The sequence below is a fragment of the Plectropomus leopardus genome, chromosome 14 (assembly GCF_008729295.1).
Source record: "Plectropomus leopardus isolate mb chromosome 14, YSFRI_Pleo_2.0, whole genome shotgun sequence".
Taxonomy (NCBI): Eukaryota; Metazoa; Chordata; class Actinopteri; order Perciformes; family Serranidae; genus Plectropomus; species Plectropomus leopardus.
The window spans coordinates 6,140,941-6,159,857 of NC_056476.1; the positions used below are offsets into that span (position 1 = coordinate 6,140,941).

At 39.4% G+C, this 18,917-nt stretch overlaps 1 protein-coding gene across 2 annotated transcripts in view; it reads right to left on the reverse strand.

The window, feature by feature from the left end:
* Nucleotides 1–11,607, reverse strand: part of actn1 (actinin, alpha 1) — a 74,144-nt gene extending 62,537 nt beyond the window's left edge. For both annotated transcript variants that reach the window (XM_042500100.1, XM_042500098.1), the window contains exon 1: nt 11,188–11,607. In XM_042500100.1, coding sequence (XP_042356034.1) covers nt 11,188–11,286 — 99 coding nt within the window. In that variant the 5' untranslated portion in view covers nt 11,287–11,607. The remainder of the gene's footprint in view (nt 1–11,187) is intronic.
* Nucleotides 11,608–18,917: the final 7,310 nt, after the last annotated feature.

The following is an 18,917-nucleotide window of genomic DNA, read 5'->3' on the forward strand; positions in this document are numbered from 1 at the left end:
AACCCCCCTTTTAGGGTCGTTATGCTATTGAAGACATGTGACCATAAGTGTGTAGTGGTTCCAGACGTGTTCGAGCATTGAGCAGGGTTTTACTCTGCACTCTTTGCTCCACAGGAAATGCACCTTGACCTCAAATCCCATGGTGGATGTGGAATCCAAAAAAGCTCCTCCGTCCGGGGTCTCAAATCTGCCACCGAGCTGCAGATTTAAAACTCCAGTCTGTGCAGGAGGAAACTACGATGCAAAGCAGTCACACACGTCCAAAAACATCTGAATAAAGTGCTTAAAATGAATTGCACAATTGGCCTTGAAACTGTTTTAATGACCTATAACCGAGAGCTCGGAGCTGATTTCTGTATACGTTTCTAAATTTGGAGCTTGAGCCTGAGAAAATAAGCTGTGCAAGAATTTGCATCAGGGCCCTGGCATTTGGGAGCTGTTCAGATAAGAGCCTGGTAATTGCTCACATTTGACTTTTCAAACAGTGAATTCTAAAAAAGCCAGATGCTTTGTGCAGCCTGATGAGGAAGAATTAGCGTTCACCTTCCTGAAACAAATAAAGGGAAAACTGTTCAGGGACTGCACCATAAGCATGAAAATGTTTTCCAGACCGAGAGAATGAGGAGCTCAACCTTCTCTCCTCGGACATAAAGAGCTGGGCTCTGCTTTCTTCATCACTGGCACCGAAACCAGCATTTAGAACAAAAAAGTTGAGATGGAGTTCGCCAATAGACTATTCTAAGGGCCCTATTCAAACAATCTATATTACATGACGCAAGTGCATTTAGGCCGTGTCCAACTCCAATTTTGATAGCTTAACGGCAAATAATTTGGGCACAAAGTAAGGCTCAAAGCAGCAAAGGGGTTGCATTTAGTCCCTTAAATGGTCATAGGTGTGTTGAATTCAACTAATCATACTATCATCTATTCTCTTAAAAAGCCACCTGGCACACTGCTATTTGGCAGATTTGGCAAATTGGAGAAGTGAGCAGTCACTACAGCAGATACCCTGGGACATTTCAGAAGCAAAACTAAAAACAGGAAAAGGAAACAGTAAACTCTTCAGAAATAATCAATGAAGTAACACTGCTCTTTGTGCAGAAATGTGCACAGTGTGTGCTCTGACACTCACAGAGTGCGGTGCATAGTATATTCCAACAGCGCTCCGAATTTACCAACAGTCCAGTTTGTGCCAGCGTGCATAAGGGGATTGAAGGATTTCAGTTCTTTAGGCATCTTTAACTATTATCAACTGACACCTGACTTTGAATTTCTGATTGGCTTTATCCATATTACGTAATATGGATCCGAGATAACCACACCAAAATCAACCTAGCTTCACTGTGAAAAAACTAAAATGACAGTATTTCAAATTTGGATTGAGGCTAATATCTGATCATTTTTTATGTTTTTTTGTGATGCATGCAGGACCCTAAATGACACATTATGAAAGTATTTGGTGATTTGGGTTCCAAAACCAGGAAAAGACAGCTTTTACAATATTATCATATCCAAAAGCTAAAACAATATCTAGTCTCATACCACAATATCATGATCAGTTCTTATTCATCCAAAGGAGAGCACGAATGTGGGCACAAAATTTCATGAAAATCCATCCAACAGTTATTGAGACAATTTAATCGAAACCACAAAAATGAATCTCAGCATTAAAGTAAAAGGAATTAAAGTCAGAGCGTAACAAAACTCATTAGGATTCATCCTTTGACAACCATGAATGTCTGCACAACATTTCATGACAATCCATCCAGTAAATATTGAGAAACTTGGACAAAGTGCAGCACCAACATTGCCTTCCATAAAGCCAAACCACTAGCCTGGCTGAAAATCTAATGAGCTTGTTAACACAGTGGAAAAAGCTGGTAGTTTCACCCACTTGTGTAGTAAAACAGCTCTCTGAGGGATCAATCTGTGCGAGCTGTCCCATTGACTTCTCCTGAGTAAACACCGCCACCTCTTCTCCAACAGGAGCCTCAGTCCACCTCGCTGCAGAACAAAAGTCTCTCTGAGACGAGGAGTCGGGTTATGTAAGCGCCATTACACTCAGGTCAGTATCTTCTGACACGCCATACATCAACACCGGAGCTTCGGGCTGTGAAGAGTAGATGGTTCCTTCCCGAATGAGAGCTCCTCATTAGCGGAACATAACAAGGTGTTTCGGTTCATTATGAAAAATGCTCAATCAAACAACGACCGTGTTCACGCAGGATTGAATAACTGGCGAGTGAAAAGGAAGAAGGAAGGAAGGATGAGGAGAAAAAAGCGAGCTTTTCTCAGGTTCGAATCCAAACAGTTGGAGCAAGAAAAACACTTTTAAATGTTGCCAGTCGCCCAGAAATGTTTCTGTTTTTGATAGAAATCATTTCATTTTACAGTCCAAGGTGTTGATTTCAACATGGCTATTTGAAACATTTTTGACAATTAGTGCTAGAAATGACTGATTTATAACTAACCCTCTGAAACTTGGATCAACATCGCTTTTCTTGGGCTGAATTCAGATGCCTTTCACAAGTATTTAAACCCTTGAAACCTGAGAAAATTGGTTTGCTTTCTTTCTAAAATATTTTTAAAAAGACAATGAGCAACTTAGCAAGAAATGTCTCATAAATTACACATAATTATAAGATGTATAAAATATTTTTTCAAAACCTAGAGGAAAATGTCCAGAAACCTATATTTGTAGTTGTCATAATTCAATATTTAAAATAATTTTACAGAATTATTATAATTTCGAAGCACTTTTTTTAAAGATCATATCCTTGTTCCTGTTTCCTTGTTGTTGGTTTTTTGTTTTTTTTTTTTTTTTTTACTTTTTTCATTTTTGTTTTTCACTATATTTAGGTAATTTTCTTATTTTTCACCCCTAAAAAAAACAAAAGATAAAAAAGTTATCATAATTACATTTCTAAAATTATTTTACAGAATTATTAGAATTTTTAAGCACCCTTTTCAGGTCTTGTTGTTTTTTGTGCGTTTACTTTTCCATTTTTGTTTTGTGTAATGTTATTTTGTGTTATTTTTGAGGTAATATTTTGTACTTTTCACTAATTTCTTGCCAATTTGAGTAATTTCTTCATAAGCTGCTCCTCTTTTCCTTTTTTTCAATGCTTTTGAAAAAAAAAAATCAAGCCATTTTTTTCAGGTTTCAAACAGTTAATTCCTGCATGAAGTTTCAAAGCTCCATTTTCAGCAGCGATTACATTCATATCTTGATGCTAAACTCTTTATAATCCTTAATTAATCAAGTTTAAATCATCAGATTTCATTCATTTCATTCATTTAACGTGAAAGTTTAAAACCCTCCCATTTCTATCACAAACAGGAAGATTTCAGGGTGATTTCAAACGTGCATTAGAGTAAACTAAATGCCGATTTAAGAGAACAAAATTTGCATCAATTCCTGGATTTAAAAAAAATGTTGGACTCTCTGTAATCGTACTTTCTGAGCTATAAAACTTCCTGCGATGGGACGAGTGGATGGCTGGATGCTCCCGGGCCACTCAGCTGGGGTGTCAGCCAGTGACCCCATCAATCAGGACAAACGAGACGGCGCCCCGAGAGCGTGACCGGGGCGAGAGGACCGATTCGCAGGGGAGCTCCTGTTGGGATTTATAGTCCGGCTGTGTTAAGCACGACAGCAAGCGGACGCAGGATTTTCAGCCCCAGAGAGTACTCAAGACTTCCTATTAAGATATCTTTCAGTTTTCTTACTGTTTCACAGAGAACAGCAGCCGACGGATGACTAAGTGACAGAGATGAACGCCGAGTCGTCTGCCGCCAAGAAACAGACAGAAGGTTTTTTTTTTTTTATTTCCCTGAAGAGGCTTTGAATCAGACAGAGGAGGCATCTGAGACACACGATGATGTTCTCACCTTTCTTTAAAGGAATATCTGCCATTTGTTTTCAATGCTTAGCTTAGCATATGGACAAAAACAGGGGAAACAGCTAGCCTGGCTCTATCCAAAAGTAATAAAAGCTTACACATTATATTTGTTCACTGTAATCTTTAAAAAAAAGCAGATGTTGTTTTTCTTACAGGGGGCAGCAACAATATTATTTGGCCAGTAGCAGCAACTTCCATTAGAGCTTTAAGACCGAGACGCACCAAACCGACAAAATCGACAAAAGTCGGCTGCTGTGTTGCCTCACGTCGCCTGTCTCAGCCGAAAAGTGACACATGAGCACACTGCAAAGACTACTGACTACAATTTTTTCTGACTTTAGCTCTTTGTTTACATTCCTCACCTCTGTTTGACTGACTGACTGTCTCCGCTGTCTCCAATTCAACGTGCTGAATCGACTTGAAAAAGCAGACAAGGTGTATGTACAAAATTTAATTTTAGTGCCTTAAAATAAAAAAAATATGTATAATAGGTGCATGTGAGATTAATCAGGGGCTCAGTATCAGGCTGCAGGGTGGAAAACATCACATGACACAGACAGTTTGTATAGCCAAAAAAAGAAAAAGTGACACTCTCTTCAGTGCGCTCATGTTTTATGTAGTGAAAAGAAGCAACATTTCAGCACATAGCGCCTTTATCAGGGTGGAGAGCAGAGCTCCACACACACACACACACACACACACACACACACACACACACACACACACACACACACACACACACACACACACACACAGGGAATACACTGTTTCCACATTCCCTGCTTTGTCACCGCTGCTCTGTGACGCTCTTATTCTTTTGTTAAAAAGAGAGCTGCGAAAGGTGCATCATGGGAACAGAGGAATCTGATGACAGGAAGCATTTTGCGAGCTGACATTACACATCCTATTATGCAATTTAGCAAACAGCTGCTGTCTTCTTACTAGAACTGAAACGTCACGCAGTCATTCATGTGCTGAGTCAGTTTCCTGAAACTCCTGAGAAGAAACTGTCGTTTAAACATTCCCGAGGCGCAGAAAACAAAAGCAGGTTTGTCTTCCTTCCTGAATATTAATCTGTACGCTTTTCGTGTAATTTTCTCCAGAAGCAGTGTGGAGATGTAGGTCAGGATGCTCAGTCCTGACGCCTGCTGCCAGCCCCGCCCGAGGGAGCGCTGATTAGTCAAAGTGGGGAGTGTAAAGTGGTGTTAAGTGTGATGACTGACTCGCTTAGTGTGCACTTCCTGAATATCTTCCACAAAAAAAGACAAGTTCCTGCAGAGACTTGAGGCACGCAGGGTGAATTAATTGCATCATGATTCCTAGAAAAGTATTGACCAACACATTTCTGCTGAACGCACACACCTTAACTGAACTCCAAAGAGGAAAAAGCCAAGAATCCATTATTTCATAATTGAGCTCCTTCCTTCACTTAGTGTGTCAGACAAAGACTCAAAGAAATGGTCCACATCTGTCAGAGCTGCAGCTGCAGGAGAAAGTTTCATTATTGGATCAATCTGCTGATTCTTTTCACAAACAGTCGATTCATCGTTTAGGCTATAAAATATTCACTACAGTTCATGTCATTTTCAAATTTCTTATTTTGTCCAAGATCTATTTTGGGGGGAAATTTTAAATATGGAATGAAATGAGTTTGATGAAATTCCACTATTTTTGGCGCATACCCCTTTCCCACAAAAATCAGCACATGCACGCAGGTTTTTCAAACATGTAAACCCGCTAAAAATAGGCTAGTGACTACATTTCCCATTGCTAGTAGCGCAGAGGTTGTACACAGATCTGCAGCAGATAAGTGTGCTGTTTGTGTGTGTGTGTGTGTGTGTGTTTTGGTGTGTCGGTGCAATCTCACAGACAGACCATGGAACAGGTAAACAGTAGAAAACAGCATGGACAGAGGTCTGTGAAAACTACGGTGGTTACTTCTCTTTATATATTTCCTCCTTATTCAGTCTCTCTTTCAGCCTCAGGTCAGACTAATTTGGATCAATGTTTGAACGCAGCTTAGGAGGACAGGGAAGGTAATTAACGGCAGCGCATCACTGCATCTCGCTTAAATTAGCGCGTTCACCCAGGTGTTGTATTCCCATCACTGCTGATCGCAGCCAGAAGCGATAAGTACTCGTGTCTACTGCAGAGTCATTTGACCCGGGTGTGAATGCCAATCGTATGCATTCCCGTTGCATTAAAGAAACTGATGCTTGTGGAGTTTTTATGCAGTGGGAAGAAGGCATTTGGTTGTTTCCATGATGTGTACAAGGGTTTTCCAAAATGTAAAAATGCAACGATAAAATTCTGCTTTTACAGTTTCTTGCTATGATAAATAATGTAATTTTGCTAATTTAAAAAAAGCACCACACCCTCCCCTCTCATAAAAAATAAACAGTCCCTCACTATCATGAACGCCACAGAAAAGCAGCAGATTCTGACACTGAAGGAGCTGGAAGAAGCAAAGGTTTCACATTTTTGCTTAAAAATTTACTAATACAATTACAGCTGATTAGTTATCTTTTGATCGACTAAACGCTGCAGCTCTAGTCAGAACAGACTCAAAGTCACAAAACAAGACAAAAGTTTTTGGCAGGAGTGAAGCATCAGACTGATGAGGGATGAGCCTTATCTGTGACCTGGCTTGTACAGTTGGAGCAGGGGAATGTGGGTGTTGGTCGGGAGCGTTTGGGAACAGAGAGGATGGGGTGTGGGAGATGGGAAGTGGGAGGCGGGAGGTTTATAGGGAGGGCCTGATCGAAGGTGCTGCAGCTCATAACCTTATAAGGACAAACCTGCACAAATTAGCTTCAGCAGTCAACACCTGAACTCCACCTTCCTGCTACGAAAACAACAAACTCTCACAGACCAAACACAGACAAGGAGTGTTTGTTTAACATTTGTCGGATGTAATGCATCCGATAAATACATACTAAAACTCCCATGTTGTTTAAGACAAAATCTGTGGGAGCTGCAGCTTTAAGTAACATCTGGCACAGTGTACCTGAGACACCTGGATCTGCAGAGACATTAAGATTCCAAGATAAGAGGAAACCTGCCTTTATACCTGGGCTCAGGTTAAGACTTGCATCGGACTCAAAATATTTTAAGCACTCTCTGACATGCTGGGTCCGTGTGCGTCAAAGTGGATTGCAAAATAGAGCCAAAGGAAAAAAAAAAAACCCTGCACAACATGTATTTTTCCACGATTGCAGTCTAGTTTAACACACTTCAGCACTCTACACACTTTGGTGGTAAAATGTTTGCTGTCCATTATCACTTCTTGACAAAGAAATTAAAGGGAACTTTTTTTATTAATCCTGGATCCTATTTTTCCATAATAATGCATCTAAGTGACAAATGGAGACCAAAACTTTTGAAATTGGCCTGATATTGAGTGAAACTGGCTGCAAAATAATCCCTGCAGACGACTGACTATTGTCAGTTTATAACCACTAAAAATGCTTATTTTTTGCCACTGACAGGCTCATATTGTTATTCTAAGTGTCTGACAACTTAAAAAAAAGGATCCCTTCAGAGTTAGACGTTTTTTGTAAACCAGAAACAGCCCCGAAATGGCCATCACCAACTCCACCAGACTCAATTTAAAAATTAGCAATTTTAGCACGAACAGAGCAAACATATTTTCACATCTAACTGGGTGAATTAAGGGTTAATTTCAACCAAACCAGAGTTGGTGACTATTGTAACAGAGTCAAAATGAATCAAGATGATTTTTGTGGTGTTTATTTTGCTTCTGTCGACTTTGAATGAAGTGTGTTTTATGGTTACAAAAGCACTCTTTATTTAAATAAAGTTTGGTGGGTTTGATGTTAGTGATCTCTGGGCTGTTTCTGGTTAGCATCTCTTTAACAAAGAGGTCTATCTCTGCAGGAATCCTTTTCATGATGTTGTCAGATACTTAGAATGACAATTTGAGCCCTTCAGCGGCAAAAACAAACACTTTTAATTGACAGTGCTCATTTGTCTGTGGGGATTACAGTGCAGCCCGTTTCACTGCTGACAACTGTAGCGCTCTCACTCCAGACTGGACCAATTTCTGTTGTCTCCATTAGTCACTTTGACACAAGATTGAGGGAAAATAGGGTCCAGGTTGAAAAATACTGAAGTTACCCTTTAAGGAAGTGAAGCAACAGAGCAAAAACGCAGTCGTAACAATAAACCAACCAAACACTTATCTCGAATGCAGAGGAAACCACATTCAAGATGCTCGCTGATTGATTTCAAAATGAAAATATGTCAGAATTTTCTTATCAAAATTATGATTTCAATAAAAATCAATGTTTTTCTTGACGCGAAACCATCTGCAAACACAAAAGGCTTCTAGGTTATCTGTTCATCAGCAGCAGAGCTGATTGCTGTGGCCTGGAGAGAATTTGGGCGGTGTGTGTTTGCGTGTGCACACATGCATATGGATGGTGTGACTCCACTCGCCCTGCAGGCTGAGGACAGAGGTGCCTGCCTGACAGGGGGGGCTGTGGCCCTCCCACTCAGCCTGATTGTGAGCTCATCTAGTCAGATCTCAACATAAGCACTTATCACGTCTCTCTGTGGAGAGGAGCAGATGAATAAAACATCTCGCGCTCTGCAGGATGATTGCATCAATGAGGGTCATGCAGGCGCAGAAATGTGGGGGTCACGATGGAAGTCCAGACTGGAGCAAATGTGGGGGCTAAATGCTTCCTTCATGTGCAAACTCTAACTCTTTAACCTCTGCTGGACCAATTACTGGCTCCTGTGTTTTGGCTAAACGTTGCTCAAATTCATTGAAACTAACTTTCAATTCTTTCCAAAGCTGTGATATTGTGAATTTCCACCAAATGTTGGTGAAATGTTTATAAAAATTTAAGATATATTGTCAAAATCAATGGTTTCAGAGGTTAAAACTGTTTTTTAGAATAAACCAACTTGTTTACATTTATTTTAGAACCAAATTCATTACAACAGCTACTTGTATACACATAAATTTTTTTAAAAAGTTATTTAGTCCCAAAATATTCTGTTAACATAATCATTTGGGACTAAAAAGCTTGTGAGGAAGGATACTTTGACTGTATATAAGTAGCTGTTGTTACTTATACAAACATTGAAACCACTTTTGACATTAAGGATTCTTGTCCATAAAACAGAACTTGAACGATAAATCGATTATTAAAATAGTTGCAGATTAATTTCCTATTGATCTAATCATTAATTGTCTCAGCTATATTCAATTCTTTATTTTACTGTTTTTCTGAGCAACCCCTTTGTTTACATTTTTGTAGAACCAAAATGATAACAACATCTACTTATATACACTTAAAATATAATTTTTAAGAAGTATTTAGTCCCCAAAAAATATTCAGTTAACGTAACATTTTGGTACTAAATAACCGAGAAAGAAAGTTTGGCTGTATACAAGTAGCTGTTGTTACTTTGGTTTTACAAATTTGTAAAGCAATCAATTAATTTCGGACATCATCGAGTGTCCCAGGAATGACAGCTTTCTGTAGACCAATCGGTTCCCTCATCAAAAAGCCGATGGGATTTTTCCATCAGATTTTGGATCATTGCAGAAAATAAACTATGATGCTTACACGTTTTGTTCAACAAGATAACCGTCACAAATGAACACCACTAATGGCGTATTTTATGTTGTAGAACAAAACATTAAAGTCTCTTAAACTTGTGTTATCCACAGACCTTATTTCAGGCTTCTAACCCAAAATCCATTCAAAGGACCCATCGACTTTTAGACGAGGGAATGGACATAACAAATACAGATAGATAGATAGATAGATAAAATGTAAATAAGTTGGTTTGTCCTGAAAAAACAGTAAAATCATGACAAATTTTGACAGTTTTAACCTATGAATCAATTAATTTTCACAATAAACCGTTGCTTTTATAAACATTTCACCAGCATTTCGTTGGACATTCACAAAGTTTGGGATCTCCAAAAGAATTTAAAATTTGTTCCAATGGGTTTGAGCAACGTTTAGCTGAAATACAGGAGCCAGTGATTGGTCCAGCAGAGTTTATGAGTTTAATACAGCGAAGGAGCAGCAGCAGGAGATGCTGTCCAGCCCTGTCTGCTGTCCACACCTGTCTCTGCCTCTGCATACCTTCCCTTTATTTCCTCTAATTCGCCTTAGACCGGTAGCAGCCTGCCGATGACATAATCCAGGAAACTAGAAGCTGAGAGCTTGCAGTGCGAGAAAGAAACTTGGGGAAAAAGTTTTCCAACGGCAGCGAGAGGGGCCGATTATTACCATTTTTGGGCACGCTTGCTCCCATGCAAGCCCAGCCCAAACCGCAGCGCTTACTCAGATTCCACAGCGCTTTTCTTCCCCGTTTTTCAAAGCGGAGGAAAAGTCTGGGGAGCAGAGAGAGAAGTAACACCCCTTCTCGAAACAGGCCATTCATACTCTGCTAAAAAAAAAAAAAAAAAAAAAGGCAGCAGCTGTTTGACGCGTGTGGGTGATTTTGGGCTTGTTAAAGACAATATATGGACGTCTTACAACCCGGGTTACGGAGCTCAAACTCATCAAAGGAGGTAAAATAAAGCATGAATCTATTGTAATATATCAACATGAGCAGACTTAGTTTAAAAAATTGGGAAATAACGGATGAAACAACTTGAAATACAAACAGAAATCTATTTATTTGCGCCAATTCGTGCGTAAAATCGCCAAAAATCACAAATAAATGAGACGAAAAAGGAGTTATAGTGGGTTTACCCCCCTCCTCACACACCCAAACACACACTCCATCTCCCGGTTGTTAAGCATAGCCTAATCCACGTCGCATCATAAACCAGATGACAGGAGGGGCCACTTACAAACCATATGCACTCAAGCGCATGGCTGACATCTGTTGCACTGGATAGGTGGGCGTCCTGTCCAGTTTTTAATTGTTTCTTTGACCTCCTTCTTTTTTTTTTTTTTTTGAAACACTCCCCCTCTTGTACTGTACCACTCCTGCTGCGGGATATCTCACAAGGCTGCACAGAATAAGTTGTTTTGAAATGTAAAGTTTTTGAAGCACGTAAACCTCCAGGAATAGTTTGGAAACGCGCGCAGGTGATTACCAAAAGCGATAATGAGCCTAATAATTAAAGCGAGCAGCTGTCAATGGGGGTTTGGTGCCTTCCTGATCGATCCGCAGCCCAAAATAATACATAACAAGGTAATATTAATTCTATTCTTGTTATTATTCTCACGACGAGGAGCAGGCACACTTCCGCACCTTCCCACCGGAGGTAAAAGGAAGTCAGACTCACCTTTCTCTGCTGCTTCTCCCATGCAGGATCCAGGAGCAGATCCCGATCCCAGTCGTCTTCCTGTTGCATGTAATCGATTTCTCCGTCATAGTGATCCATATTAAACACGTATATCGATAAAGCCGTGTGTGTAAGGAGGCTCTCTGCTGGTGTCGTATGTGCCCCCGGTCCTCTCCGCGGTTGATGGTTTACAGCAGCTCCGCTCCGCCACGCATTCAAGACGGTGTGTGGATGAAATTAACGGTCCACCCCCGGCTTCCCTCTCTCTCTCTTTCTCTCTGTTTCTCTCTCTCTTTTTTTCTCTCTCTCTCTCTCCTCCTCTTCTCCCTCGGCTCTGCCTCTTTTCTCTCTCTATCTGCTCTAGTTTTTGGCCCGGCTGCAGGACTCCGCGGTAGGCAGGTCTAGCGGCAAAGGAGCGACAGACGCAAAAACTTTGCTTCAGACAAATTGAATCGATAACCGACCGAGCGACGTGATTGGACGCCGCCCGGAGCACATGACCCGCCTCCTGGAAGCGGATTGGCTGACTCGGCTGTCAGCTCGGAGGCTTTATATCCAAGGTTGACTGCTTTAGGTTGATCTGAATGTTTGACTGAGCGGATACTTCACAGAGTAATTAGAGTAAAACAAGAGTAACGCGTTACCATAGGCGTCTCCTTTACACTAGAGCCCGAAATATGTTTACTTGGAAAACTTGCTAATACTGTTGTTAAATTCAGCAAGATTGCATTTGCTGTTGCAAGAAAATGTAAAGCTCTAACACTGGGATCAGACTGCCCTTTAACCCTTTGAAGCCTGAGCAAATTGGCTTGATTTCTTTAAATAAAATAAAACATGGGAAGAAGGCAATGAGCAACTTAAGAAGCTTGTAACTGTAGCTGTAATATAAAGTGACGTAAAAGTAGAGAAATTTCTATCAATGTAAGTGGGCTTTGTATACTCAAGTAGTGCACTTACAGACTACTTTTTATTTATGTTTATCTATTCTATCTTAATTTCATGCGCTAAATTTCAGATGCATATATTGTAGTTTTTATTATTTTTCTGGCATCTAGCGTTATTTTGCACATTAAGATTTTATTTTCATTGATTTAAAATAAAAAGAAGCTATATTCAATCTAGAAATTAGGCATCCGAGTCTCTGTAATGTAATTCAGCTCCACAAATTGTGTGCTTTAAAATAGTTTCCACCACTGAGGAGATAAATTTCTATCATTGGTGGAAAGCAACTATTGCAAGTATGTTCAACTACTGTTATGCTCAAGTAGTGCACTTATGTAGACTACTTTTTGTTTTGTTTTTATTTAAGTAGCCATATTTAACTTTATGCGCTACATTTCAGATGCAAATATTGTACTTTTTATTAATTTGTCTGGCATCTAGAGTTAGTAGTCACTTTGCATTTTAAGCTCTTATTTTTTTTAAAAAAAGGCTACAAAAAATCTTTAAATAGACCTATAAGTCTCTGTAATGGACAATTCAGTCCCACAAATAGTTGTGCTTTAATAAAATTTGTATGCCTAAAATGTGTTGTTAATCCTGACTTCTGCTTAATATCGGCACAATTTTAAAGTTAAGACTTCATCATGTGTAAAATATAGCAAATTTGCACTGCGCATGCGCAAAACAGGCTCACAGTCATTGAGAAAAGAAAGGTGAGTCACAATGAGACTCCTGTAAACATGTGAAGGGAAGGCAGGTCTGTCTGCCTTGTAAGGTAAACTGACTCCCTTTACTCTGTCTCACACACACACTCACACACACTGAGAGAGCAGGAGAGATGCCGACACGGGATAGCCCCGGCAGTCAGGGGAAAGTGGAGCGCTCTTCCATATATGGACAAACTTCCAAGGGTGAATGTTTGGGAAAGTGATGTCACAGACTGGGAGCAGACTGCCAGCTCACCGCCCACTGGTCCCAGCAGCAGCAGCAGCAGCAGCCCAGTGCTGGTGATGAAAGTCAACTGGAGAACAAAACCAAAAGTAGCTGACTGCAGCTCATTAGTAATGGAGTCTGGAGATAATAACACACTTTTTTCCATTAGCTAATTAACCTGCAGGCATTAGAAAAACTAAAGTAATTCATTAACTTCACATTTAAATTTAACTATTGGCTAAAAGTTTATACAATTTAAATACAAATTAAAACACAGTTCATTATTTGAGTCAATTAATAACACCATTTCACTATTGTGCTTTTAAATAATTAATGATTTAATTAGTGTAGCCTATAAATGGATTTGCAAAATAAATGTGAATCAGGAGTCTGCAGCCATGTTAGCAGCTGTTTGAGGCTGTGCTTCATCAGAGCAGCGAGTTAGCTTTGGGCTAAATGCTAATGTCAGTCAGCTTACACGCTCACAGTGAAAGTTTGTTTCACATTAAAGTCTGACGTGGAAATTTATCGAAATTCAGCATTACATCATGAAATGTGGCTTTAATCTTTTCAAAATAAAGTCCACAGCTCATGCTCTGTGAGGCTAGGGGTCATTGTTTTAAGCTAAGCTAGCATGCTCACAATGAAAATGTATCAAAAAGAATTGCTTTTTTAATATGAGCAAAATACATAAAAAAAATCTATGATTAGTGGCTCTGTGAGGCTACTTAGTGAAAGTTATTTTGAGCTACATGCTATTGTCAGAAAGCTAAAATCCCCCACTTGTTTAGTGTGTTAGCATGCTTGGCTTGGCTAATTAGCACTTGAGTACAGCTGATGCTAAAAGAAATTTCTTTTTTTTTCAGGTATAAAGTTTGTTTTTCTGGGCCGATGTGGAGGTTAGCTTCACCTGGGTTCCCGCCACAAAAAGCCTATGAGATTTTTCCACTGGATTTTGGATTACTTAAGAAAATAAACTCTGTGGCAAACGTTTATGATACTTTACATGTTTAGTTCAGAAAGATAATTTTTACAATGATCGCAACTTATGATTTTTTAAGCGTAATGACTTCACAACTTCAACATCATCATCATAACAGGCTGTAAAGTTAAAGTCGGAGTGATGGCGTTCTGTAGTCTCATTTAGCCACTTGTTAGCAACTGCCTTTTTAAAAACATGTTAAGGCCTAAAAGTTCACAAGTGGGGTATTTACAGAATAACCTATTTTATGTCGTAGCACAAACAGCTAAGGTCTCTTCAGCTTTTGTTAACCGCAGTCCTTATTTCAGGCATCTAACCATAAACCCATTGACCTCAAGACAAGGGAGCAAGGACTGCTAAAATGTTAAATCTACAGGCAAAGTTTAATGGGCACTCATTGGATTTTTACACAAAGTCTAGTTTACTTTTAAGAAGAGTGCTACACAGAACTCAAAAAATAAAATAAAATATCCCGGTTGATATTAAGGTTAAAAGTTGGCTTGAACTTGAGACTTCTACCTGAAAATTTGCCTTACGAACTGGACGTGATGGATTTAAAGGACGGGGCATGGGGAACCAACAGAAGACAGCATCAACTTGTTTGATAGGAAATGCATGATTGAGTGGTTTGGGAGCTTGACCATATTAGGCTCTAAAAGTCAAGGCCTCTGCAGCTTCAAATTAAAATCTGTCTCTTGTGAGTTCCCCAACTTTATAGAAGCACAATATTAATTTGCTGGAATAGCTAGAGATCAATAAAATTATTGTGAGTTATCTTGAGGCGAACATGAAAATCTACAAGATTTCATGGCAATACTTCTAACAGTCTTCAAAACATTTCACTGCATCTGTTGGTGGCCACAGAGGTCAGAGGATCACTGCCAACTGGCTTCATGGACACAGTGTCTGTGCAAAATTTCATGGTAATTCAGCAAATACTTGTTGACATATTTTAGTCTACGCCAAAGTGGTGGACCACCTGCCATGCCTGGAGTCTTGCCGCTAACATGGCTAAAAAGGCTTTTAATTGTTAATTCTGTATTTAAATTGCTAATGAGTTTTCCATTCTGTCACTTAAACATACAACTTGTACCACAAAGAGGATAGAGCAGCAACAGGAGCTCTAATTGGCCAGCAGACAAAAGAGGCTATTTCTCTCAACACTGCAAATGATGGCTTATTAAACGCATCAATTAACTCATTATAATCAACCGCTGAAATGTGTATAATTATTCTAGTGGCACACTCCAGGCTGCACAGTTTGGTTCGGGCAGACAGGAGAAATTTCAGTCAGTCCGGCGAGTTGACGTCAACACAATACTATTCAGCAGAATCCCAGAATATCTTGTGAGGAGTCAGTGGTGCAAAGGAGCTGCTTCTGTCTGCGGCACACAGGTCATGTGAAGAGCCGGTACATTTGGCTCTGTCTGGTCTCTGGCAGCATCCCAAGGTATTCCAGTCATGTTGGGAGGGGAATTCTTAAATAGCTGTCCTTGCTGTTAAAGCTGAACCATGTATGGGATACTGCAGAACGACCAGGATAATCCCATTGAGTTGTACATGTGTTTGGATTTGTGGTCAAACAACTTGAGCCAAAACACCATCTGCGGCCAAAAGGAGCACACTGTAGGCACGGGACAGAAGAAGAATGTGAGTCTACAAGGAGAGATTTGCTCTTTCTAAATATGATGCAGCAGTGGGTAATACAAGATCTGACTGAAAACCTGAAAAAACTCAGATTTCAGATCTTAAAAGGGAAATCCTTAATGCATAACATGGGAAATACTACTGCATATTAGTAAAAAACTACATATACCGCCATGCGGTTATGCGCCTCCACGCTCAAGACAAGTTGCATTTACAAGTTTAAATCCACGTCTGTAAAAACATGGATTCTTCATACACACACACAGACATACACACACATCTTCCCCTAGCAGCAATCACAATGTCACGGTGGGCACATATGGTTCTTGAGTTATGGCTCAAAACGTGTTTTATGAGGTCACCATGACATTGACCTTTGACCTTCAAATTCTCATTCTCAAGTGGACATTTTGTGCCAATTTTGAGTAAACTTCGTTAAAGTCATCTACAGATATTGTGTTTATGAAAATGAGACAGATGCAAAATCACAGTGATCTTGATCTTTGACCACCAAAATCTAACTAGTTCATCTTTGAGTCCTCTTGAACGTCAATTTCCCCCAGGTATTCTTGAGTTATCAAGTTCACAAGAGTGCGACAAATGCAAGATCAGCACGACCTTGACCTTTGACCACTAAAATCTAATCAGCTCATGCTTGAGTCTACTCTAATGTTTGCGCCGAATTTGAAAAAAAAATTCCAAGATTTTCTTGAGATATTCTGTTCAGAAAAATGAGGCAGACAAGGTCACAGGGACCTTGACCTTTGATCTATGGCCACCAAATCTAACCAGTTCACCCTTGAGTCCAAGTGAACGTTTGTGCCAAATTTGAAGAAATTTCTTCAAAATATGAGATTTCGTGTTCACAACAATGGTCCAAACAGCCCGCAAACATAATGCCACCTTCACGTAAGGAGCTACACAAAGTAACAAGCTAGTGAGCAGGAATGCTTGTGTTGCTTGGCAACAGTCCACTTGTGTTATTATTTGTTTTGGCGGAGTAAAAAGAAAAGGTTGAACAAACAAATCTATTGTCACTTTTTGATGTTGACTTATAAATGGCACTTATAGAACTGTCAAATAAAAGCAATATTGCACTCAAGGTCGTGCTGGTGTACAACTGTGGCCTCGTCAACCGACTGTGCTGATATTCAGCACAACAGCACATACTCAAGTGTGACATTTCTAAATTGATGTGTCTTCTATGTTCTATGTAACATTAAATATTCATGCATAATATGCATAAAGTTTGGAGTGTAACACTAGAAAATAAATCCATATAATCAGGACTGTGTGGGTGAGGTTTGATCACAAATAACTGGCACCAAAGCAAACAAACCCACAACTGCCGTCATACTTTCATTTAAATATCACTAAATCATGACTGATGGAGGGAAAAATATGTCATCAACTTAATCAAATTGAGCCTTGCCCACCACCAACCAGTAACAAAAGTGAGAACAAAAACACAGTGACCACAAAACTCTGAGAATTTAAGTTTCCGGGGCCTTTAAGGAACTGAAAAAGTGTGCCACCTCCACCACATATGTTGCACTGACTTAACCCATGCTCGCTCTAGTGGAAATCCTCAAGGTCTGTGGTTGTACTGGGCTCCTCCCAGTTGTGAATGTGACCTATGAAGGAGGGCGTCGCTGCAAAAGAGCACACAGAAGCAGTTATCCTTCCCTGAATAAATACAGATAAAAAAAAAAGTCCATTGTAAGTATAACAAATGGTTCAATTCACTTCTAATGTGACATTAACCCTTTAAAACCTGAGCTAACTGGCTTGATTTCTTTAAAAGACATAGGAGGAAGGCAATGAGCAACAAAACAAGAAAAAAATGAAAAATTAACAAGTTAATACAAAGTACAAGTAAATTACCTGATTTTTTTTTTTAAAAAAAGGAAAAAGACAGAAAAAAAGGAAATTACTTAAAAAGTTATAATTATTTTGTAACATAATTTTAAATATAAGATTATGTAAATTGTAGTTTTTTCTTTGCTATCTCCATTTTTTCCCTGGACATATTTCCTTTGCTTTTTTAAAAAATAATTTCCTACTAATTTCTTGCAATTTATGAATCATCTGTTACTAAGTTGCTCATTGCCTTTTTTCCCTTGTTTTTGAAAGAAATCCCATCAATTTGGCCATGGTTCAAAGTTTTAAATATTTGTGAAAGGCATGTGAAAGCAGCACATGGACAGTGATGGCGCTCCAGGTTTCAAAGGGTTAAAGCAACCCTCAGCATTGTTTTTCGTAACAGCAAAATATATGTGACTTAATTTGTAAAATTCAACTCTAATTACACTTTTAATTGTTGTTTATACTGTATAAAAAGCCGGCTCTTGTTCACCTCTGCATCTGTAGCCTGTAATTAATCATTAAGCCGACTGCAGCCCAGCCGGCACACTCCAGTCAAAATGTAAACAACCTTAAAGCTGACAATATCCCTTTCTGAATACTTGTCCCAGGGGAAACATGGGGGTTAAATGAAGGGTGTCTACTTCCTGCAGATAAGTAACGGCCACACTGAGAACTTCAAGGAAATTATTTTGACAAGAGAGCAGTATAAACAACTCAATAACCCTCAACATGCATGCTGGCCTGCCGTCAGATTACCGCTCCACCGCCAACGCGTGAGGCAGTGATGCCATGTGGTGCATTTTCTCTCTTTGTAATCTTTTCCAACAACCACTGGAATGCCCTCTGTTAGTCTGCTTTGTCTGGCGGGACGTTTAGAAAGTAGACAGGACACAACCGGCATTGCTGTTTCCTCAGACAGGAATGACATCATGTGTTTTAATGGACAATCATTACACAGTTGGGGAATCTGAGTGGGTGTGGCCAGATTATCTGCAAAACAGAGGCTCGTCCATTTATGGCTATTCACCTCATGAGAGGTCAATATCCTGAATTATTTTGTCTTTGGTGTACTTACATTTAGAGAATTTAGCTGATATCCACTTATTTGAGCTTCTTGATAAACTGTGATATTTACAGTGACCAACTTCCAAAAGTGGAACATTGAGGTCATGTATTCTGTAATATTTGAGGGAATTAAAAAAATGCACAGTGGGTTTTTTATCAGATGATTCCAGGGTTTTTTTTTTTACGATTCAATATATTAAAAGCAGCTTTGAATGATATTTTTACTACTTTTGGCTACTTTTAAAATAGTTAAATTAGTAAATAACGAGAAAATGGAATCAAAATTTATCCACCA